Source organism: Parambassis ranga, chromosome 22 (assembly GCF_900634625.1).
Source record: "Parambassis ranga chromosome 22, fParRan2.1, whole genome shotgun sequence".
In the NCBI taxonomy this organism is placed as follows: Eukaryota; Metazoa; Chordata; class Actinopteri; family Ambassidae; genus Parambassis; species Parambassis ranga.
In genome coordinates, this window is record NC_041042.1 from 19,897,297 (window position 1) to 19,922,282 (window position 24,986).

At 41.4% G+C, this 24,986-nt stretch overlaps 1 protein-coding gene across 2 annotated transcripts in view; it reads right to left on the bottom strand.

Annotated features, from left to right (window-relative positions):
• syne3 (spectrin repeat containing, nuclear envelope family member 3) overlaps positions 1–14,897 on the bottom strand; it is a 41,543-nt gene extending 26,646 nt beyond the window's left edge. Inside the window, exons 1-6 of one of the 2 annotated variants that reach the window (XM_028394708.1) lie at positions 14,792–14,897; positions 11,512–11,669; positions 11,199–11,371; positions 10,249–10,558; positions 6,137–6,292; positions 5,548–5,907 (exon numbers count right to left, since the gene is read on the bottom strand). In XM_028394708.1, the coding sequence (XP_028250509.1) occupies positions 5,548–5,907; positions 6,137–6,292; positions 10,249–10,558; positions 11,199–11,371; positions 11,512–11,655 (1,143 nt within the window). In that variant the 5' untranslated portion in view covers positions 11,656–11,669; positions 14,792–14,897. Of the gene's footprint in view, positions 1–5,547; positions 5,908–6,136; positions 6,293–10,248; positions 10,559–11,198; positions 11,372–11,511; positions 11,670–14,279; positions 14,695–14,791 lie in introns of those variants that run through there. The other variant, XM_028394709.1, reaches the window with a different exon arrangement.
• Positions 14,898–24,986: the final 10,089 nt, after the last annotated feature.

Here is a 24,986-nt window from a genome sequence, read left to right on the forward strand (position 1 = left end):
CTCTTATTTCAGTCAACACAATAACCCCTGAAAAGGTCATGTGTAATTAACCAATACTGATAGTATTACTGTAATGGTTAAATGAAGTCTGGCTATAATCACTATAATAAGCACAACTGAAGCAGTAGACTATGAAACAGCTGTGAAGTATCTATTGAAAAGCAGAACAACTACTTTGTGTGACTTTTAACATCACTAAATAAGTCAGTACACTGATTGTGTCTCAGCTCAGTGTTTTATTAGTGTCAATATTTACTAAATCAAAAGTCAGTGTAATCCTTTTGATTGTTCAGTACACAAACACTATTTCTTGAACACATGATTTGAGCCAAACCCAAATGTCTTTTGTTATGAGCTATATCAAAGACAAAATAAGAAGGGGAAAGTAATTGCACATGTAATTATTGATATCTCTTTCCAGTCAGCACCACTGGATGCATGCTGGATGCATGCTTTGCTCTTTCATTAGTAAGGCAAAGTAAGAGTAAGCCATATATTGTCATCTTGTTATTTTAACAATTTCACTGTGTGTAATTCATGATCACAAACATGGGTGTGCAACAAAAGACTGGAAAATGTATGTAGTGCTACAATGCTAATTAATAACAGGTAAGTAATGCCACTGAATAAAAGAGAATCTTTCATAAGTAAACATGGAGAGCTGCTTATCTGTAAAGCACTGAGTGAGAACACGTTCTGCAGTACAGAATGCCATTAAAATATTCAGAGAACTCAGAGAAATGACTTTGCCCTGGGGAACAGGAAAGAAAGAGGCCATAGTTAATCTAGGCTCTAGAACACTTACTTCTGAAAACCCTTACATCACTGCATCCATAAATGCAGGTTTGCCCCCTGACCTCCATGCAGTCTTTGGTTGTTTTTCACTACTGTTATTTAACCTCATGTGGGCATGTTTTCAGTGTAGTAAGTCTTGCACCACTTTTGGCATTGTACAACATTGAAAAAAAGAAAAACGTGTAATCAGTATGTAAAACATATTTCCAAGTACCCATATACATCGGGACATTCTGCGAGTGCCAACTGTTCCATCTTGCCCCACATTCAAAATGAGCATTTATGACTTTGCAATACAAATTCTCAGGTAAATTTATTGAGAAAACTAATTTGTATATGAATTGGTTTTTAAAAGCAAAGCCAAAGCCAGATGGAGAAAACAAGCTCAAAGAGCACTACTGATACCTGGAACAGGACAAAATATGCAGGAAATGATAAATACTGGGCCTATTTTACAGTAATTATAGATAATAAAAATAAATGCAGGTTATCATGCAAATTCTATCCTTTCCCACTCACAAAAGATAGGCTGTTCAGTGCAGTGTCAAGAGAGGCTACAGATGTGAAAGTTCCTTACCGCCTGAAGCCAAAAAGTAAGGCCTAGCTACTGCTAAGCTTACATATACAGTATGTTCAAGCCACACGAATTTAAGGTGATGGGCATTGGGAAATCCTTGATATTTTATAAATTTCTATAAGTCAGCTTGCAATGTGTTTACAATCTATTTTTTCATTTTAAACTAAAAGTGAAAAGATTGCATGTCAGAGCGGTGACAGACATTAAGGAGTGCAGTCGTTCCTAACAGAAGCCACACCAGAGGTCCACAGGTACAGAGCCAACTTTTTCCAGCCTTTCAACTGCTTCATGCTACAAACATTTATATAAACATATGAAATATATGTTTGCTGCCCTCCTACCTAGCGAAGTCATGGATGAAGTCATCAAACTGACTGAAAAAAGCTCTACTTCCGACTGTATTCTGGGGAAGCCACTCCACTCCAGAGTCCCCCTCGGACCGATCATCAGCAGCACAAACTCAGTCACATACAACGTGGCTAAGCACTTGGCTGAACTCCTGACACCACTGGTAGGTAAAACACCACATCACATCCACAACTCTCAAGACTTTGTGAACAAGGTGGAGAAGATCCGAATGGACCCAGATGACACCATGGTCTCATTTGATGTCACCTCCTTGTTCACCTGCATCCCTACATCAGAAGCCACAGAGATGGTAAGGACGTGCCTCACACATAACAGCACACTCAAGGAGAGAACCAACCTCACGCCAGACCACATCTGTGACCTGCTGGACCTCTGCCTGACCACCACTTATTTCCAATACAATGGGAACTTTTACAGACAGAAGCACGGCTGTGCGATGGGATCACCTGTGTCTCCTATTGTGGCCAACCTCTACATGGAAGAAGTGGAGAGAAAAGCCCTGAGTTCCTTTCCTGCAACCACCCCCACCCACTGGTTTAGATATGTGGATGACACCTGGGTCAAAATCAAGACCAACGAAGTGGAACGGTTCACAGAACACATCAACGCAGTGGATAACAACATCAAGTTCTCGGGAGGACACCAAGGACAACAATCTGGCCTTCTTGGACTGCACAGTACATATTGAGGAGGACAGGAGCCTTAATGTGGAAGTGTACAGGAAACCCAAACACGGACCAGTACCTGTTGTTTGATTCACACCACCCACTGGAACACAAACTGGGAGTCATCAGGACCCTGCAGCACAGAGCACAAACTGTACCCACCAGCTCAGAGGGGAAGAATAAGGAGCAACACCACATCAGGAAGGCCCTGCAAACATGTGGCTACCCGAAGTGGGCACTCATCAAAGCCACAAAAACAAAACCCCCCAACAACAACAAGAAGGACAACAACCGACGGAGAAAGAACATCTCCATTCCATATGTGTCAGGAGTATCAGAGAAACTCCGCAGGATCTTCAACAACCATGACATCCCGGTCCATTTCAAACCTATGACAACACTGAGACAGAGACTGGTTCACCCGAAGGACAAGACACACAGCAATGTGATATATGCAGTCCAGTGCAGTGAGGAATGCTCTGATCTGTACATTGGAGAAACTAAATAACCACTCCACAGAAGAATGGCTAAGCACAGGAGAGCCACCTCTTCAGGACAAGACTCAGCCTTTCACCTCCACCTCAAAGACAAAGGACACTCCTTTGAGGACAACAACGTTCACATTTTAGACAGGGAGGAAAGGTGGTATGAAAGAGGAGTCAAGGAAGCCATCTATGTTAAGCTGGAAAAACCTTCCCTTAACAGAGGTGGTGGCCTCAGACATCATCTTTCCACCACATACAATGCAGTGATTCCATCCATTCCCAGGAAGTTTGCACATACTCACAGCAAGAACAAAGGGCTGTCAACCAGTCCCCCTCCGGCAGTTTCATAGTCGTTAGCCAGTCGTTAGACACACCTGGCCCAGTCAGCCAGAACATCACAGGTAACTATGGAAAACATTTAGTGCTATTGTGCAAGTTTTTCCCAGACCCACCCACTGTGGTCTGTAACCACATATAAACCATGTTTCCCCACCAAACAGTTAGAACTGATGAAGCTGCTTGGATGAGCAGCGAAACGTCTTCAAGAAAACTCTACAAGTCCAGACGCCTTGCTTCAACCTTCTCTACGTATGATGACCTGGATGACTGAGAATCTTCATCAAACACATATGAAATATAAATTCTATGAAGGCAAAGCTTTTAATATTTCTACTTTTGCTCTACTTGATAGAAAGGGATTGCTTATCAGACCACACCCAGCAGTGTCTTGTCAGGCTGAGAAGTGAATGAACCTGGTATATGTCACAGTGTGAAGCGCCCAAACCATGATCTGACTGTGACTACCACACCTCTCTGAGGCATTGAGTGAACCCACCAAAGTAATAAAGCAGTTTCACTGACAGGGCTGCAGAATAGTGCTCCCAGTGTGCCAAACATGTCACAACTGTAGATTGGCTGAAGAATACAGTGATAGAGATAAAGAATCCACTCAGGTGTAATCATGTCAGGACAGGAAGTCCCTCTGAGGGACTACAGGGGGAGGGGGAGTTAAATAAGGAGAGAATATGAGAGAAGCCCCCATAGTGACAATAAGAATAGCAACAAAGCAAATTAATATAAGAGATTGGGGCGAAAGGAATGACATAACACATAAGGCATAATAGAAAGAAGTCTGTTTGCTACAAAGTGTCTCCAAACTTGTCATATAGCGAAGCTGTAAAGTCAGCAATCCTCTGAAGCCTAAGTTCCAGTATGAGAACCTTATCTTTTGTATTTATGATTTCATTACCAGTAAACCCAGTTTCCAGTTGGGGTTTACTGAGCAACATTTTTAAGGATGGGATTTTCTGACATTACCCCAACCCAGTTGTTGGGCTGGTATTTCAGTCAGTCAAGTCAATTAAATGTTCTTAAACCACACCCAAGTAACAATGATTGCGTAGCTCTGCATCTCCCTCTCACACCCGGAGAATAAAGACTCCTACATCAGGATGCTCTTTAATGACAGCTCCACGTTCAACATCCCCCACAAGCTCACCCACAAACTGTTCTTCCTCTGACTACATCCCATCCTCTGTGAATGGCTCCTGGACCTTCTGACTGGCAGGTCTCAGTCTGTCAGGATAGGGAACAGGACTTCAGGCAGTATCATTACGAACATCGGCACACCACAGGGTTGTGTCCTTGGTCCCATTCTCTACACCTTGTTCACCCATCACTGCGTGGCGTCCTACAAGGACAACATCATCCTGAAGTTTGCAGACAACCCCATTATAATAGGAAACATTACGGGTGGCGACGAGGCAGCTTACAGGAGGGAGGTGGCCACTCTGGTGACATGGTGTGAGGACAACAACCACACCCTCAACACAGACAAGACTAAAGAGATGATAGTGGACATGAAGTAGGAGAGGAGACCTCATCAGCCACTGCTTATCCAGGGACTGGAAGTGGAGAGGGTGAGCAGCTCTAAATATCTGGGGGTCCACATCAGCCAGGACCTCACCTGCGGCTGTACCTCCTAAGGAGGCTGAGGAAGTTTGGCATGTTGCCAAAGATCCTCAGCAGCTTCTACAGTCGTCCAGTCCATCCTGACCAGCTGCATCACCTTGTGGTATGGCAGCTGTATCACTATGGACACCATGCTGTTTACCTCCTGACAGTTTTGCACAATTATTCATTCTCTGCTGAATTTGCACAAACAGCAGGGTAGCACACATGCACGTTTATGTATATAGCTGTACTTTACTTATTCATAGTTTATTATTTCCATGCTCTTTCAAAAAGCCCTTTTTGTAAATTCTTCCATTTTTGTAATTGTACCTTAAACCTTTTATGGCATTCAGTGTGAACAGCAAAGTTTAATTTCATTTCATTTTACAAGGAAACCTGTTTCATTACTGTGCATATGACAATAAACGCTTTGAATCTTGAATCTAGACCTCTATCACAAGTATTTTTCCCCCAGTTCAGCCTCCACAAGTGAACATACTGTACCTATGCTTCAGTTCTGGAGTGCCTACAGTTAAGTATGGTAAGGAGAATATAAAAATTGTTGTAAAAACACTGATGTTCATAACTTTTTTGCAAAATTATACTCCGACACAGCGCTTTATGAGAATTAAATGCCAGAAACAGCTAGTCTACTTAACTAACAAGTAATACTAGTTGACTTAAGTGATAATGATAAACCTACCGTGTATTTGCTCCACTGGCCCACCATCTGTTCTTCAGTGTGGGCAGTGTGGTCCCTGGACTCATGAGTCTCTTCTAGTTCCTGGTCCAGTCCATTCAGCATCACCCTGAGGCGTCCGATGTCCTCTCCCAGCCGCTGGCACCTAGCCATGTACTGACTATGGGAGTCCAAGCTGGACCGCAGGCCCTCCTCAGCTTCGCAAAGACCCTGCCTCAGCCTCTGCCAACCCAGCCTCAGCTCCTCAGCCTCTTCTACTACAACCTCTGACCCGGCTGGAGAAGTGTTTGCCCTGACAGCTTCTGCCACCCCTTCAATATGCTGGAGGGTCTTCTCCTCACAGGCTACACTGTCATCCAATGCCTGAAACAAAAAAAAAAGATGAAACACTAAAAAATTGTAAAAAAGATGCACCATTACTGCATCCATTTGCTTCCATTGACATGTACTGCTTTTCGAGCTACTATAAATTAAACTTACCATGTCATACAAATGTTTCATACAAACTTTGTTCATACCCTTTCTTCAGCCAGGTTTTGAGACTACAGATATGCTGGAGGTTAGAGCCTAATCCAACTTCACTTAGTCTTACTTGTAAGGCTTTGAGCTTGTTCTCTGCTGTATCTTCCCTCTCCATCAGATCTGTGAGTTCCTTAGTTTTTGACAGCAGCCAAGACTGGAACCTCTGAACGCAGCCTTGGTACATCTGGTGTTCCTCAGCGATCTTCTGAAGCAGTGTCAGACGCTCCTAGCACAGCAGGAGACACACATCATGGTATTTTTTTTAGCATTTTAGTCTTATAAACAAATGAATGCCTTTTAACGTTTCAACACATCAAAGGCCGCATTTAGGTATCTGAGCAAGGAACCTGAGTGTCACTTTGTGATCTCCTGTGAGCTTCATGTCTGTCTGTTAATTAAACTACAAGATGTGAAATATGCAAAAACAAGAGTACACTAACTACCCCATGAAACACACCTTTCACATTTGAATTTAAGTTTGAAAACATTTTCCTTAAAAAGATGCAGGAAGAGTAGGTTCACATATTTATTTTCATTATTCAAGTCTAAATGCAAGAAAAAGTAAGAAATTGAGTTTGGATGAAACATGTCTCCCATTAAAAGGTGCAATACAAATCCCATCAAAACACAGTGAAAACATCTCAGTTCTTTGACCTCATGGCCACAACCATATTTATTCCTCTTAAACATATAAACTTAGATTTAAACCTGATCAACATTAGAACTGCATGTGTGTGTGCAGGCGGGGATGATATGTATGTGGAGTGTTAGAAAGCAAAGACAGAGAGCACAACGTCTCTGCTACTGTATCTGTGTTTCTCCACGCAGAGGCGGTTCTTTATCTAAACAAAAGAGTGTGTTTTACTCAAGAGGATTAAAAGAGTTTTCATTTCATGGTTCATTTTCATTTTCATTCTCTGAGTATTTACTTAGCCTTCTTCGTTTCCCTCCTGCAGTTTATGCTTTTGAAATAATAATATGCTGCAAACATTCTACTGACTGATCTGTGTTTACTTATGAATAAGCCACAAGGCATCTTAAAGGTGGGGTAGGTGATTTCATTCTGATGCACTTTTTGTTAAATTAGTGTAACTTCTCTTTACAATCCGATAGCAACTGATTAGTTCGACAGTTTCGCTTTAAAACGAAGAATATGAATCATCTGAAGCTATAAAACACTAAAAACATCAGCCAATCCTACGAGGCGCCCCTGCACAGAGTATTGGCTGGTTGTCACTCTCTTCCTGCTCTGCGCGCACCAGAGAGGTACGTGCATGATGGCCGAAGTCACAGACTGGAGGCGTGGCTTCGGGGTGAGCTCCGAGAGAAAGGGGCGTGAGTTTTCAAAATCTCCTACCCTACCTTTAAGAGGCTCCTACAGGTGGGGTTAGGGTTCTATCCAAAACTTTTGGAAGAGCTAAAGGCCATGAGTACAAAACACTTTTGACAATTTAGCAATAGTCATGTTAATAATTAAGATTTTTTTTTACCTATATATAAATGCTGAAGCTAAATATATCCAAAGGAAAAAATATGATTTAATAGTTTAGAACTATAAAGAGGCTATTGTCTTTAACCTTCTGAATTCCAAGAAGTGTTTTGGGCATATTTTCCCTTTGTGTCAATCTGACCTCATCATTCTCTGCAACTCTGCAATATAAAGTCCTGCCTCTCTATGATCATGGCTAAAAGTAGAAAGAACTCATGTCTTGTGCAGTTACACCATGATAAAGTCTTACAAAGACAATAATTAATAACAATTACAAAAAATTAATAATTGTAAACAGAAATGAACTAAACTGGAAACAGTACGTACATCCTACATTTACAAATGCACAAACAAAGAATACATTGACACATGATCATCTAAACCTTAGCTGATCATGTGTGTAAAGGTTCTGGTAGTGTAAAAGAAGTTTAAAGTTTGACTTCTTTCTAAATTTCAAGCAGTTCCAGTCTAATGAATAGCTTGGAGTGGTACAAGGTAAGTGGTAAACTGCCAGAGGTAAAAAAAAAATGATGGAAGCATCATTTGAACAGTATTGTACTGCAGAAAGTAGTGTGTTGCTGTAAAATGGCAAGAAAAAGGCAGTTAACAATGGAAGAGAGACAGACCATCATAACACCTAAACATGAAGGTCTTTCCTAGAGAAATTGTGAAGAAAGTCAAGGTGTCAGTGAGAAACTGAGGGAAACCACAACAGAATCAGAAGACAAGTGTCAACAGCTTGTGTGATACGTGGCTCACAGGACAACAACTTCAAGCACAGATTGTAGTAAACAAGTTTAAGTTTTAACTGTGGAGAGAGGGCTTCGAACTGCAGGTTTGACAGGTTGAGTTGCAGCAAGAAAGCCATATCTAAGAGGCTTGCCTGGGCCATGAAGGTGTGATGGACTGATAAATCAAAAGTTGAACTCTTCATGCAGGATTTTTGAGAGGGATGGTTCCTCCGTGTGTGACATCATCTACCAAATATGGAGGAGGAACTGTCATGGTCTGGGGCTGTTTTGCTGGAACAAGGGTCAGAGTGAGAGGCATTCTGGAACAACAGCTACCACATCATGCAGCAGCACCATGCAGTGCCATCTAGTATGCACCTATTGGGTCAGGGTTCATCCTGCAGCAAGACAATGACCCAAAAACATAATGTCTTATGTGTCTTATGTTTTTGGTTAAGACTTAAACCCTTTTGACCTACACGTGCCAGACATTTATGACAACTTCTGCAACAGAGTTGGAAAGAACCTTCTGAATGATATATGTCCATTGTGGAAGAATGCCACGAGTGTGTTCAGTTGTTGTATCTGCACAGTGGCCACTTTGAAGAGTGAAAACTTTCAAATACATTTTGGTTTATAAATTGATTCATGTATTTCTTTTTTAAACGCCAGTGTTTTTTGTTCTATGCTTTCATTTCAGAGTACAAGGAGATGTCAAACTGCCTGGCTGGTTCTAAACAGGCTGTGAGGTTTAGCTAATGATGATAAGGACTGGAACGTAGCAGAGAGACCTCTCTCTCTCTCTCTCTCTCCTTCATCCTCTCTCCTTCATCCTCTCTCTCTCTCTCTCTCTCTCCTCTCTCTCTCCTTCATCCTCTCTCTCTCTCTCTCCTCTCTCTCTCTCCTCTCTCTCTCTCCTTCATCCTCTCTCTCTCTCTCCTTCATCCTCTCTCTCTCTCTCTCTCCTCTCTCTCTCTCTCTCTCGCTCTCTCTCCTTCATCCTCTCTCTCTCTCTCTCTCCTCTCTCTCTCTCTCCTTCATCCTCTCTCTCCTCTCTCTCTCTCTTTCTCTCTCTCTCCCTCATCCTCTCTGACTAGCAGCAGGACTGGTTCCCCCTTAAGTTGACGGGTCCTGCTCAAGGTTTCTTCCTCTTAAAGGGAGTTTTTCCTTGCCACAGTGCTCTTAGGGGGGTTCCTGTGAAGCGCTTTGAGACAATGTCTGATTGTAATATGCGCTATATAAATAAAACTGAATTGAATTGAATTAAATTGAATTAGGTCATCTTCTCTAATAACGTTGCCCTTCACCTGATCATGTAATGGGCTGGCCTGAAAGTCACTCAGTCTCACACACAAACACTGTAAAGGTTTGTGGAATAACAGTGATGATCTGGGTTGCTCTTTGAGAACAATGAATGAATCGAGCCACGTATAAGACATCCTTTAAGAAGACGAAGAAGAACGAGAATGTTTTCTAATAATGTTCCCAGTTTCTAAGAATTGTTTTTTCCCTGTCAGGCAAAGCTCCATAACACATTGCCAAGTCAATAAGGGTGAGCATGGAGAACCACTGAATCAATATATCATCCCCACTAAAAAGTGATCAAGAGGAGGTTGGATGGTCATATGCAATCAAATAAAGATGAGCCAGGAGCAGAATAAAATCATCCAAAAGCATTTTTAAAAAGTCTGCAAGAGATGCGAAATCTATAAATCAGGGTTATGTGCACCTAATGCTGGTTTCTGAACTCTGAACATTACTTTCACTAATAAAAATAGATTTGTATTGCTTTATTCAAAGTATAATTCACTGCTTGTTTTTCGTTTGATTGATCAGTTGTCATTTTCTGAAAGTTTGAAATTTGGGGAAAAAAATATTTGCTCTAACACTTATTAATAGCAAAACCACAGAAACTGGTAGTTTTCCCAATGGTCTATGTAAGCAGCTTCAGCTGAAACTCACCTTAGCTCTGTCTCTGACATCATTGTAGGCCTCCTGCAGTCTCTCCTGGGCCTGAGGCTCCACACTAGGGTCCTGAGTCCTGTTGTGCAGCGCAGCAGCCTCATCCAGCAGCCTCTCCAGCAGCGCCGCCTGCCCATGGATATCACTTACAACCACCCTCTGTTGGTCCACCTGCCAGAGCTTTTCTTTCACTCCTAGCTGCAGCTCCACTCCTACATCTAGGCTGCGATGCTGTCTCAGCAGCCACAGCTCAAACTCCTCATAGGCCTTCAGGTACTCACTCCAGTGCAGCCAAACCCACTCAATGCGACTATATTTGAGGAGAAAAAAAAGAACAGTTGGTCTCTAGTCAAGAATGTGTTACAATGTGTCCTCATTAATAGTGTATTTTTGACACTAAAAGCCATTAAAGAGGTTTTTAGACCAGCACATTTACCACTGCACTATAGGATACTGTGTGTTATTGTTTTGTTTTTATTCATTTAGATTAAGTGAAGTATTTTTCACTTTCCATGACGTGTGGATCCTCCTGTATTTGTGTTTTCTAGCCACAGACCTCTGGCCATTCTGATTTACCATTTTTACTTTGCCAGACAATCAAAGCAAGTTAATCAGCAATGGTTATCTGTCATAAAAAAATAATTCTTGCAGAACACTCCAACACCACTCAGAAGTTAACCTTTGACCATGTCACATTTAGGGCCATTAAAGATGAGAATGTCTCATGAACTCAAGTGATTTAGAGGCTGTTGTTGGAGCTGGACATAAACGGCTTCCTTTACTCCTATTTCAAATAATGTTTTGAGAAATTCTAAATTATTGGGTATATTTTGCCCTAAGGGAATATATCCATCAACAATTACCTAAAAAACTAGTTAATTGTTTAGGAAAATGCTAAATGTAAACAAAACAAAGCATGAATACTGCACTTTACGCAAGCTGAAGACTACCTGTGACAGTGAATGATATAAGTGCAGGTCTCCTCCCACAGGTTTTTCAGGTCTTTGAGCTTAGCATGGGTGTGGTTTCTCAGCTCCTCATCTCCGCTCTGCAGGAGGTTCTCTGCTGCTACAAGCACCATGTCCATCTTTACACGACCTTCATGCTCTGACTGGTGGATTTTCTGGTAAAAATCAAAAGACACAACCTATCGTATAAAATGTATACCCACTTAATGGATTGTATTGCCACAAACACAGCTCAAAGCAAAAATGCATCTGTCTCTATTCTGGAGGAGAAGGGTCAAAGTATTTTCTGTCTCACCTCTGTCTCCCTGAGTCTGGCCTCCAAGGCATCACGGGGACCTTGAGTGTTATCATTGGCTTTTAGCCTTTCCTGGATGGCTCGCATCCAGGAGAGAGCTGCCTCCAGGTTCTCCATAAACTCCTGCTGCTCCTGCTGTGTCATGACCAGTCAGGGGTCTGAAATGGTGAGTAGCAGTCAAACATTTAGTGTTAAAGGTCACTTCAAACAACTCCATATTGGTAGTTTCACATAATTACTGAAAATTTAGATTGATGTAAATGTATCAACAGAAATAGACAGTAGAATCATCTTATGTGACAATATAACACAACACATACATTTTAGTACTTGTAAAATGCTAGTAAGATAGCTAGATTTATATGTGAAATGATGCAGGCCTTTGGTATTGTTCTGGGGGAAGGGTTGTGACCGGATTGTTGAGTCATTCAAATTAATTCAAATGAAGTGGATATCATTTTAAACTGGAATATAGCCAATTCAAGTGCATATATCATTTAGAGATTCAGCTTTTCACTGATATCATCATTTGTTTTCCAACTTAAAAACAAATGCAAAGACAAAGTATCTTGGTAATTACATGTTTCAGGAATCCCTTCATTAAGCCCAGAGCTGCATTGAGCAGAAACTTTCTGTACATTTAGAAGTCATGGACAACTCACAGTACAACTTATATGAGCCTGTAACAGTCTTTCCAGAGCTGAAAAGCCCACTCAAAGAAACACCATTTCTTAGAGGGAAACGAAACTGCAGGCAGCATGAGACATTTTCCTGAATGACTCATTTTCCCCACCACAACATTCCTCCTACCCAATATCTATGTGTTTTTCCTCAGACTCAGAGACCGGGTAACACAAACTCCCTACCCACAGAGAAGAATCAAAATGAATTTCATTTACATTTAAATAAATCACTGTCCCTTTCTTTTAGCAAAGGTGTTCTTTAATTATGTAATTCAAACAATGTAGCCAGCAGTTATCATTTGCCTGTAGTATTATTGTGCTTACAGGAAAGAAACAGATGTCATCACAACATTTCAGGCAACATCTTTTGCTTTTAAATGTAATCTCTAGTCGTATACAGGGGAGTAACGTTTTCTCGTATGTTTTCAATGGTCAGAAACGCTCATACGACATAAATACAGCACTTAAGTTGGCTTTTATTTAACATCATCCCTATTGATAATAGCACTGTTGGATCTTTCCAAACTTCACAAGCATATAAAGCCTCCAGGAAAATGCTAAAAGATAATAGGTTCAGGAAATTGTTGTCTTTCTGTTTCAGTCATCCAGAAGGTTGAGGCAAGGCAAATATACTTGAAGAATTTTCTTGAGGACGTTGCTGCTCCTCCAAGCAGCTTCATCAGTTCTGTTTGTTGGGGAAACAGGTTTAGATGTGGTAGAATACCTCAGTGGGTGGATCCTCTACCACATATAGGCTTCTGTCCTCGACAATGTGGACTGTGCAGTCCAAAAAGGTCAACGTCTACATAGAGGAAGTGGAGAGAAGAGCTCTGAGTTCCTTTCCTAGAACCACCCCCACCTACTAGTTTAGATATGTGGATGACACCTGGGTCAAAATCAAGACACATGAAGTGGAACGGTTCACAGAACACATCAACGCAGTGGACAACAACATCAAGTTCACTTGCCAGCCAACAATCTGGCTTTCTTGGACTGCACAGTTCACACTGAGGAGCCTTAATGTGGAGGTGTACAGGAAACCCACACACACACCAGTACTAGCTGTTTGACTCCTACCACCCACTTGAACATAGGCTGGGAGTCATCAGGACCCTGCAGCACAGAGCACAATCTGTACCAAACAGCTCAGAGGGGAAGAAGAAGGAGCAACACCACATCAGGAAAGCCCTGCAAACCACTCAGCACAACACAGGAGAGGCAACTCCACAGGACAGGACTCCCTTCACATCAAAGACAAAGGACACTCCTTTGAGGACAACAATGTCCACATCTTAGACAGAGAGGACAGATGGTTTGAAAGGAGCCATCTATGTTAAGCTGGAAAAACCTTCCCTTAACAGAGGTGGTGGCCTCAGACATCATCTTTCTACCACATACAATGCAGTGATTCCATCCATTCCCAGGAAGTTTTACTCCAAGTCACATGTGCCCAGCAAGAACAATGGGCTGTCAACCTGTCCCACCACAACCACAGCCCCCCTGTAACCTCAAGGTCGTTAGCCAGTCGATAGACACACCTGACACAGACAGTCAGACCAACACAGGTAAGTATGGACACATTTAGAGCTATTGTTTGGGAGTTTCTCACAGAGCCATCCACATTTAAACCTGTTTCCCCACCCAATAGTTAGAACTGATGAAGCTGCTCGGCGGAGCACCAAAACATTTTCTATTTACTGAATCAGTTTGCTAAATTATTAGTATGGCTGTAAATCTTACAAATGCAATGAAGCGTCTGCTGCTGTGTTTTTTTTTGACAATAAAGATACAGACAAACATTAAAGCATGCACATAGTGTTGTTGATATTATAGAAACCCAACAATAATTTAACAAGTTGTCTGGGTCCCTGATAAACTTCATTTTGTTTCATTCTTGTAATGTTAAATATTGCTGCCAGCTGTGTAAATATGTTATGTTAGACAATAAATGAAAACAAAAAGAGCAGTGTGCTATTATAGCAGCATAATATGACATCTGGACATGGCATGCTCATGAAGTTTCACACTTCTTACTAGTTATTCAATAAAATAAAATACTGTGGCTGTAAAAATGCTTTCTCTCACCAGGGGCCCGCCCTCTGAACACAGCCCGGGAGTTAACAGCTCTGTTCGGTGTGAATGTGAACTGCAGCAGCTGTAGCCCGGCCCCTCCCTCCTGCCTCGCTGACAGCTCCGCAGTAAACTCGCTTTAAACTTTATCCATCTCAAACACATATCACTCTCGGAGTAATATTTATTATTTTCGTGTACTTGTTACGCAAACGGTTCTCTCTGTGCCCCTGTTCATTCCAAGACATTAAATGTATGTATTAGACACCCCGCAGGACTCACTGACTGGTTTAACGACCTACATGCTATGCTAATGTTCAGGCGAACGTGAAAACTGCAACACGCCACATGGGTAATTCCCGTCCCCGCCAGCTCATTATGCACACTAATCTAACGCAGAGCTGCTAAGTTCACAGGCTACAGGGACTTATCCGTGTTTGTAGCTACAATCAGTCCTATTGTTATTAAGCTAACTGAACAACCTGCGTTTTATCTGAGCGCGACTTCACTGAAATGACAGCACTTACGGGTTTGTGTTCATCGGGCGAGCGGAGCCTGAGCGCGCTGCTCTGCGGCTGTGTTGTGTTCATGCACGGTGCGCTGTGCAGGAAGTGGAGCTGAGGCCGCCCGACCTCATGCTACGTTCAATGACGCCTCGGAAACTGCTAACGTCTGCGACAACAGACAATCCGGCGACAATGAAATGTATGCAATTTTACAGGTTTGTTTATCTTTATACAAAAAAACGAGCTTTATTGTGAATTTAATAAAAAATTTCATAGTATTTTATTCCTAAACAGGTATTGATATTCCAAATAAGATTTTTATTTTAACAGAACAATGTTCATTTATCAAAAACTTGGATTGGCATATTTAATTCATAGGCTACTTTACACGCAGTGTGTAAATGCCACTTATAACGTCAGATTTACCACTCCCCTGAGGGGCTTCATCAAACCTGTTCCCTGTCTGTTGCAGTGCTTCCTACAGCACCTGAACTCACCCACAGACCAGCTTAAACCAGAACCAGGATCAGATCCACAGCAGACGGGCTTCACTGCTGTTCAGATCCAGTCCACCTGTCACTCAGTCCAAACAGACCCTGCGTTCTCAGTGAAGCTGCAGCAAACTAACAATGAACAGGAAATAAATAAACCACCACAGCAACAAGTCCAAACCACAGAGTGACGCTGCACCTGTGGCAGATTCTTTCCCAGCTCTTTGCATTATGCAGGATTGTGAACTATTTCAAAATATCTGCAATCATCCCATTCCCCAAAACGGCAGTGCAGACCAACACACTACGTCCGTTTATTTGAATACATGTGATTATAAAGACCTTTGAACATTCTGACAGTAAGCCTTCATGTAAAACCCACGGGAGTTAAATTCAGCCAGCTGCAGACCCTGTCAGCTGACTTCCTAACAACAGACGTCAAGTCTTCTCTCACTTTCCAGCCAGCCGCCAGCAGGAGGGTCAGCCCAGCCTGAGTCTCCTCCAGCTTTTCTCTTAGAGATGCGGTTGATGTGCACTCCCACTATAGACTCTATTAAATTACATTTCTCTAGCTGTCTCTCAAGCCCATGATTCATAGTAAGACTTGATGATTTGATGAAGATTTATTATCAACAGCACCCTGTCTGAGCCATCAGCTAAATGCGCAGGTTGTCTGGAACCAGTGAAGGAGAGATCCAGACTACAGGAGCATGATGTAATCCTACAGGAAGAGCTGCAGGCTACAGTCTGAACTTCAAGAAGCTGTAGTAAACTAGTGTGACATGTATGACTGCTGCCAGCTTGAAACCAGACCCAGGGAAAGCTGAAGGGGTCTGGAGCGTGGCTGCACCCATCAACAATGATCAACCTCTGTCAGAGGTCCTTCCTATAGAATAACTAACCTCAGCCATTTATTTATTTATTTTCTTTACCTTTCAGAGGAAAGCAGCGGCCTTTGTGATTTTTGTGTTTTAGAAGCAAGATTAATTATGAAGGTATTTTCTGCCATCAGGGCTGCTTCTTTTGTTGTTTTTGCACACATTAGACAAACTGGAGCAGATGGTGGCTGCAGCAATAGTATTTATAGCACGTGCAGTCTTTAGGAAAGCATTGCATAGTATTTTAACAGTGCTTTCATTGTGTTTAGTGTTTTCAAATTAGTTTTAAAAATCTCTTTTTCTGTTTCTTGCTTCCTGTCAGGCTGGAGAGCACATGATAGTGAGACAGTCAGTCTTTTTGTCAGAGAAGTGTTCATATAATTTTTAAAAAGGTTACTGGAGACAGAAGATGGAGAAAATGTTTACTGGGAGTCAGTTAAGAAGTATAGAGTATATCGTGTATCGTACAGCTTCGTGTTATGCTACTTAGTACATGCTAAGACACTAAACATATTTTAACACTGGAGCTACATCGTGCTATAATTCCATCATTACATGCAGGTTAGTTAGTTAATGCTATTAGGATTTAGCCTTACACAGACCTTTAATTATGCCTGTTCAGACTGAATGACTAATGCAAGTTAAACACACCTTCACATAATCATCCTTAAAACATTACACTACAATCAGTAAGACACTCTACTAGATATCCTTAGAATTCTAAAGTGCATGTCTGAGGCTTATGACAGGCAGGTCTGCTAAAACGTCAGCACATTGAATTTCTGAGTGAACATGTAGTGTAGGTGTGATGATGCTGTTGCCACTGACTTACAAGTCAGACAGTGAGCTTTCTGCATTTAGCTTGCCCACAAACAGGTGTGTTTCCAAGGCATATGCATTCAGATGATACATATTCATGAGCACCTGTTTGTATCTTTCTGCCGTTCCACATTTAGGGCATTGAAATATTGTCAGAAGCTCCACCGTGTCATACTGTAAAGCAAGATCTCACATTGTCAGCTTTCATCTCGAGGCTGAACGGCTGAGCCTCACTGGCTCTTCACACCTTAGACTCTTTCTGTAAGCCTTTTTCGACTCTTTTTTTACAAATATTAAGCTTCTTACATACCTGGCAACTGCCTCCCTTTTCCATGGCCACTATTTTTAACAACTTAAACATAAAATGATAGAAGAATGCATGAAGCACTACAATTTGATTTGAAGAATGAATTCTAAGAAACAGAAACAGTCTGTTACATCTACAGTAGCTATGGAAAGTATTCAGAAAAAAGTTTGTTATATTGCAGCCATTTGCTTAAATTATTTAAGTTAATGTTTTTCCTCATTAATGTACACACAGCACCCCATATTGACAGGAAAACACAGAATTGTTGACATTTTTGCAGATTTATTAATGGTCCTAAGTATCAGAGCCTTTGCTGTGACTCTCACATATTGAACTCAGGTGCGTCCGTTTCTTCTGATCATCCTTCAGATGGTTCTACACCTTCATCTGAGTCCAGCTGTGTTTGATGATACTGATCGGACTTGAAAGACACACACCTGTCTGTATAAGACCTTACAGCTCACAGTGCATTAGGGCATTGTGTTAGAGCAGATGAGGATCGTGAGGTCAAGGGAACTGCCTGAAGAGCTCAGAGACAGAATTGTGGCAAGACCCAGATCTGGCCAAGGTTACAAAAAATCTGCTGCACTTAAGTTCCTAAGAGCATGATGGCCTCCATAATCCCTAAATGGAAGTCGTTGTGGACGACCAGAGCTGGCTGTTTGGCCAAACTGAGCTATCGGGGGAGAAGAGCCTTGGTGAGAGAGGTAAAGAAGAACCCAAAGATCACTGTGGCTGAGCTCCAGAGATGCAGTCATGAGATGGGAGAAAGTTGTAGGAAGTCAACCATCACTGCAGCCCTCCACCAGTCGGAGCTTTATGGCCTAACAAAAGCCTCTCCTCAGATATTTCAAAGATATTTCACCTTTTCTTTTCTAATATCTTATTTTTTTAATATCTGCAAAAATCTCAACAATTCTGTGTTTTTCTGTCAGTATGGGGTGCTGTGTGTACATTAATGAGGAAAAAATGATTTTTTTAGCAAATGGCTGCAACATAACAAAGAGTGAAAAATTTAAGGGGGTCTGAATACTTTCCGTACCCACTGTATATCTGCTGAGTTCTGTAATTCAAATTGTACTTTAAGCTCATAGGATCTTCTGCACCTCATGGAAGTTTCAAGTTTAGCTTCGAGTAGACTTAAATAAATGCAGAAGTGACTGTAAACCTTTTTCACACAAATAGGCTTTCATTTTATTCAGATTTTCTGAAAAAAAATCTTTGCGTATCCCCTGAGACATCAGCAGATGTTTTGTATCTTCCCTGATGATGCCAGTGGCAGATTGCGGCTCAATCTGTTGAGTATCAGATGATTGACTCAGTCAGTTAAGGATATTCCACCTCCTCATCCTGAAAAGCTCTTTGCTGGATTTGGCTGCATTTTAATGTTCCTGTATAAATCTAAATTCATCCTGCTCAATATTTCACACAAATGCATATTTTTTTTTCATTTAATACCTTGTCCATAGTGGTGACCACTGAATGAGTATACTATACCTACAGAATTCAAGATGATACGTCAGCACTAGCAGAGCCCAAAGCATGGTGGTGTAACATGGCACAAAATATGATATCTGATGTTTATTTATGTCTTAATAAAAGCAGCATTATCACATTATCAGCAGACATTAGCTAAGCTAGCCACTTGGTAAAAAAGGCATTCATTTACCGCAGGTGTCGTTTTGATGTGTGTTGTGCAGACCAGTTTCAAACTGCATAATCAATACACTGCCTCTATCCTGTTCAAAGTATTCCCACTCACTGGAGGTCTTTGGAATGTTATCTTACCTTCAGCAGTGTCACAGTGTGACATTCACTTCCCGCTGTGCCGTATGTCGGCATCTGAGCTGAAATGGTATACAATTTTCACACTTCACAAAGTCTGAATTCTGAATCTGAGTGTTCCTCTGCCTCTCCAAGACAGGGAGCTGCTATTTATCAGTGCTGATTGAAGTGCTCAAGTGGGCCAGAATGCAGAAGGTGATGGGAGTGAAAACATGTTGATGACGGTGAAAGAAAGGACTGATATTGTCTGAGAATGATTTAGTCAATTAAGGAGGAAATAATATTGTTTTTGACAAAGTCCCTGCTTCTTATTGAGGTGCAGAAGAACATGTTATCATAGTTATTGCAGTAATGATCATTTTACTTTTCAAGTAATAAATGTATTTCAATCAGGAGAGACAAAGATGATTAGATGATAAAAATATTTATTGAAGTACAATGAATGAAAGAAATGTACATCCACAGGGGGAAAGGACAGGAGATGAGGCCGCTTAGACAGGAATCCCCCCGGGTCTAGACCTGGTGGTGGTGAAGGAGCTGGAGGGCAGGGGATAAGAGGCCTTGTGCTGTTGAGGAACTGGTGGAGCTTGGGGTGATCTGAAAGACAGCTGGAGAGAGACGGGAAACTTTTAAATGATTTGCTGAGCTGTGATTGGACAGGAGAGGGACGGCTCGGCCGCTGATTGGAGGGGGAGTTTCTCTATATTAACCAGCTGATTAAAATGGGAGCCAGGGAGAGAGAGGGAGAGAAAAGGGGCGAGGGAGAAGGAGAGATAAAGTGTAAGGAGGATGAAAGAAAGGCGGTTGGAAGAATGATGAAAATGTGAGCATAGTCTTCCTGATTGAACTTGAGCTAAGAGCTTCATTTGGTTAAACATTTTGGTAATTGATAAAGCAGGTCACACTCATGCATCTTGAATTACTTAAGACAGAGTTCAAGTAAGCATTTAAAAACAACTCGTCAGAAATGTTTCAAAAAAGGTTTACTGAAATTAGACTTAAAAAAATATTGTACAGGAATACTCTCAGTTTATTACTTTAATACGTTTAATACTCGAACTTTATTAATAAAGCTGATGAAAATCATTAACTAAGAATCCAAAATAAGAACTCCAAACAATCAAAGTTCAAACAAAGGACCCAAAGAACACAAGTGAAAGCTAACCACAAATTTAGATCCAGGCAAGACACCGTAGCAGGAAACAGAAGGAAGACAGGAAACAAACACCAGGGTAGCATCACAGGTAGCAAAACAGACAAACTGACAAAGAGAAACACAAAACTTATACTGTATACACCAGGGCTGTGCAGAATTCAGAATTTAATTCAGTTTGTTTTATCACATATCAGTGAGAATGTGATTCATAAACAAACATACAGTTTCTTTCCAAATGGAAGCACAGACACTAACATGCAACTAACAAGCATGCATTCCCTTAATGATGAGTAATTAGCAATATCTTCATTTCAAATTAAATGAAACAATGTATCGGTCAATGCTATTATCATATATTAGGCTACTTTACAGGTGCAACGGTAAACAGTTCCTCAAATGTTTTGTCATTGAGGTCTGAACATCTTGCCTGCAACACTAAATATCCTCTCAACAGGTGTTCACGTGTGTTATCATTTTGCATATTGCTTTAATTACAAAAAAAAGTACAAACCAGCTCTGGCCCTAAATTAACTTATTTCACTAGCGTGTACTCCAAACTATGTGTCATGGATTTCTAGTTCTTCTTCCTGCAATTAGAATTTGAATCGAAATGCTGCTTCCTGTTTGTAATCTCAATTCAATTTCAAAATCAGATTCAAGAATTGAATTGAAATGTAGGGGTCAACAGGGAAAAGAAAACCAAGAAAAATCAAATTATGCTAAAATAACCACGAACACCGAGGAGTAAAAAACAAAACCAACTGAACGCAGGATCATGACATACTCTCTGATAATATACTATATACTGATCTATACAACCTATAGTATATGTTGACACTGATCATTTTCCATTAGTAATGTCAACTCAATCTGTATTTCCTTTGCATTAATGCAGAATCCTTTGACATCTCACAAAGGTTGACTAATACAGAGGTTGTGGTGTTTTTATATGCCCCTTTTTCATTTATCTTACTTTAAGAGACAACCAGAAGCAGGCCCCTAGCATCACAGATGCCCTGTAGTAGTACTGAAAGGATTTATATAACATTTCTTCTGTGGCTCGGCAGGAGGAAGAATCCTGTTGTGGCATATATGGAACTGACAGTAAAGCAGAAAGCCTCACAGCACAGCCTCCAACTCCTCCTCCTCTGAGCCTGGAAAATTGAAAAAGTTTGAAGAGCATGACCCTTCTTTTACAACATTGTTTACAGACCTCCAATCTGTGCCTGGTGACAAGGCAAAACATCTGCAGTGACCTGTAGGAGGCTCAACAGGCAGGCCAGGAGACCATCTAGTTTCATGACTGCATCCATGGGCTATTTTCAGTGGCAATATCTAGTCTAGAGACGATTGATTGAAGCAAGCAAGCAGCTTCATCAGTTCTAACTGTATAACCATGGTTTATATGTGGTGGAGGACCTCAGACAGAGGGGACAGTTCATTTGAAAGAGGAGTCAAGGAAGCCATTCTAAGCATCCTTTTCTCACACACCAACTAACTTCATGTCCTCTTTTAGCACATCCATAGCTCTTTGGCCTTTATCTTGAATTCTTGCCTGGCAGCTCCATTTCCAACATTATTCTACCGATGTAACCACTATCCCTCCTCTGCAAATGTCCAAACCACCTCAATCTGGTCTCTCTGATTTTGTCCTCAAAACAGCACACTTAAGCTGTGCCACTGATGTGCTTGTTCCTCAATCTTGTCCATCATTGTCACTCCCAATGAGTCTTTTCCTCACTGCTATAGTCTCTAAACCGTACAGCCACGCTGCTCTCATTACTGTTTTGTACACCTTTCCTTTGATTCTTGCCTCTCCACCTCTTTTCAAAACTCCCCATCACACTGAACAGTTATTAAAGTAAAGTAAAGTAATTAAAACTCCTGCACCTTCTTGACTTCCACCTCCTTCTCTTTCTTTCACACACATATATTCTGTAGGTATCTTTCCAGAGAAAACCTCCACCTGCTCTCTGCTCTCACTACAGAACACAATGTCATACACTGACATCATTGTCCACAGAGATTGTTGTATGACCTCATCTGTCAACTGGTCCATCAACACAGCAAACAAGAAGGGACTCAAAGCTGATCCTTGATGTAGCCCCATGACCTCCTCTGACCTACAGCACCTCCCACTACTGTCATACTTCTCATACATATCCTGAACTACTCTGATGTGCTTCTCTTCCACTCCTGACTTTCTTAAACAGACCATAGATCCTCTCTCAGCACCCTGTCACACACTTGCAGCTCTTTCTGACCAGCTCTGTGCTTCTCCATTATCATTGTATTTCTCCTCTAATGTTCTCAGAGCAAAAATTGTATGAAGCCATGTGGCCACTGCTGCTCACAAATATCAAGGTATATTACATTACAAATGTACCAACTTAAATATTACTCCTGCAGAAATGGACTGATTTGTCAACAACACTGCAGACACATTACATTCAGTCTTGAATAGCATTGCTCCACTGAAGAAGAAAACTACAAATCTAGGCTAGCTTCATGGTATAACTCAAATATTCGATCACTGAAACGGACTACATAAAGGATGGAGAGGAAGTGGCAGTCCTCTAAATCAGATGACTCCCAGAGGGCCTGGAGAGACAGTCTGCTGACGTATAAGAAGGCCCTTTGTAAAGCTAGGACAGCCTATTCATCACCAATAGAAGAAAACAAGAACAACCCGCACTTTGCCTCACATTCCTGCAGCTCTTAGTAGTGAAGACTTCATGAGCTTCTTCACCGATAAAATCACCACTATTAGAGGACAAATCAACCACGATCTCTCTGTGACCGCTGAGGATACACCGCTAAGTTGTAAGTCAGCTAAACGACCGTTGTAAGCACAGAAACAGCACTGCTTAAAGTCACCAATGACCTCCTCATGGCATCGGACTGTGGACTCGTCTCTTCACTCGTTCTACTGGATCTCAGTGCTGCCTTCGACACCGTAGATCATCGCATCCTGCTACACAGATTAGAACACAAGATCAGGATTACAGGAACAGCACTGCGCTGGTTTAAATCATATTTATCTGACAGATTTCACTTTGTTCATGCTAACGGTGTTTCTTCCACAGGTACAAGGGTTAATCATATCTCTCCTGTCCTAGCGTCTCTTCAGTGGCTCCCAGTGGACTCAAGAATACACTTCAAGATCCTTCTCCTAACCTACAAGGCTCTTCATGGACTTGCTACATTATATCTGCAGGACCTGATAGTACCAGGCTACCAGGCTGGTAGGTATAGTTACAGTTGCCTCAGCCACAGGTATAACAGGTGTCATAGGGCGGATAAAATTTTAACTTTTAGCACAGCTATGCTGCTCTAGGCCTACACTGTCGGGGGGCACAAACACGATCCTCTGAGCACCCTCTGACCTCTCCTCCACTCTCCTTAGTCTGGCTCATACTGGTAATATCGTCTCATAATCTGTGTTTACTGTCTTCCTCTTAGTTTTGTGCCTCGCTCTCGCTCTCTCTCTTTGCAGGTCTCAAGACCTGCATACTGACCTGCAGTCCGGCCCCTGATCTCTCCTGTGCTCATCGACTTCACTAGCCCCTGCTGCTCATCTTTGCTTTGATTACTATCAAATTACTTATTAATTATGAATTATTCCTACTTATGGACTGACGATATTTATAGATATCCATTATAATATAATCACTGTTTCATCTTGCTTGTAATGTTTGCTCTGTACTGTATGATGTTTGCTGCATGTTTGTTCCTCTCTCTCCTTCATCCTCTCTGTCCTGCCTCCCTCCTCTACTCGGCCGACTGGCAGCAGGAAGGTTCTTCCTTAAGAGACAGGTCCTGCTCAAGGAGTTTTTCCTTGCCACAGTGCTCTTAAGGGGGTTCATGCTCTGGGTTTCTGTGAAGCGCTTTGAGACAATTTCTGATTGTAAAATGTGATTTATAAATAAAACTGAATTGAATTAATATACCTCTGTATTTGCTACACTGCACATCAGCCTTCCTTTTCTTAAGGAGACAACACAAGAACACTTCTCCATTCCATTCCTGTACTTCCTCATGCCACTACCAACTTTAGCTATGTTCGTTCCTCCTTTCAGATGACACTCGCTAATCACTTCTGCTGTAAAACTAAAACATTCCCCACGAAGTCCCCCTTCTGGATCACTCCTATCCTAATTTTCTAAATTCTTCCTAACCACACATGATAAAACTGTTTGTATCCTCTGTCAATGATATGCCCTTTGCTGTCCTTCCACCTTCTCTCCATCATGTCCACCAGCTCTCTGCCTTTCCCTGTCACTGTACCAGCATTACACTGAAAATACAAACTTTGAAATTTTTGTTACTTAATAATATTAAAATGAAGAGAATACTAAAATTTCTTGGGTAAAAATATAAATATATACCCATTTGTATCATGTAACAATGGAACTGTATAAAAAGAGTAAGTTTTATTATATATTTGAGCATAGTATTTAACTTTACTAATAATACTTTGTATTCACTGCACATATACTTGCAAATATTGAGTAATCGTTACTCCAGAAGCGTAAGTAGCAGTTTGAATCCCTGCATGCGCAGGTGAACGACATTGTAACGGACTGGAGGAGCAGCGTGGCTGGATATACTCACGTGTAATGTAACAGTTGTGACTGTGGAATACCTATGTACTGTGCTTATTGTGGAAAACAATCATCTGGTTAGAATCAACCAGAGGTCATTTTGGCAGCGACAGTTCTCATGAGATTAAAACATCTGCAGCCAGGTTGACAACTAGCTAGGTGCACACGGTGAGCTT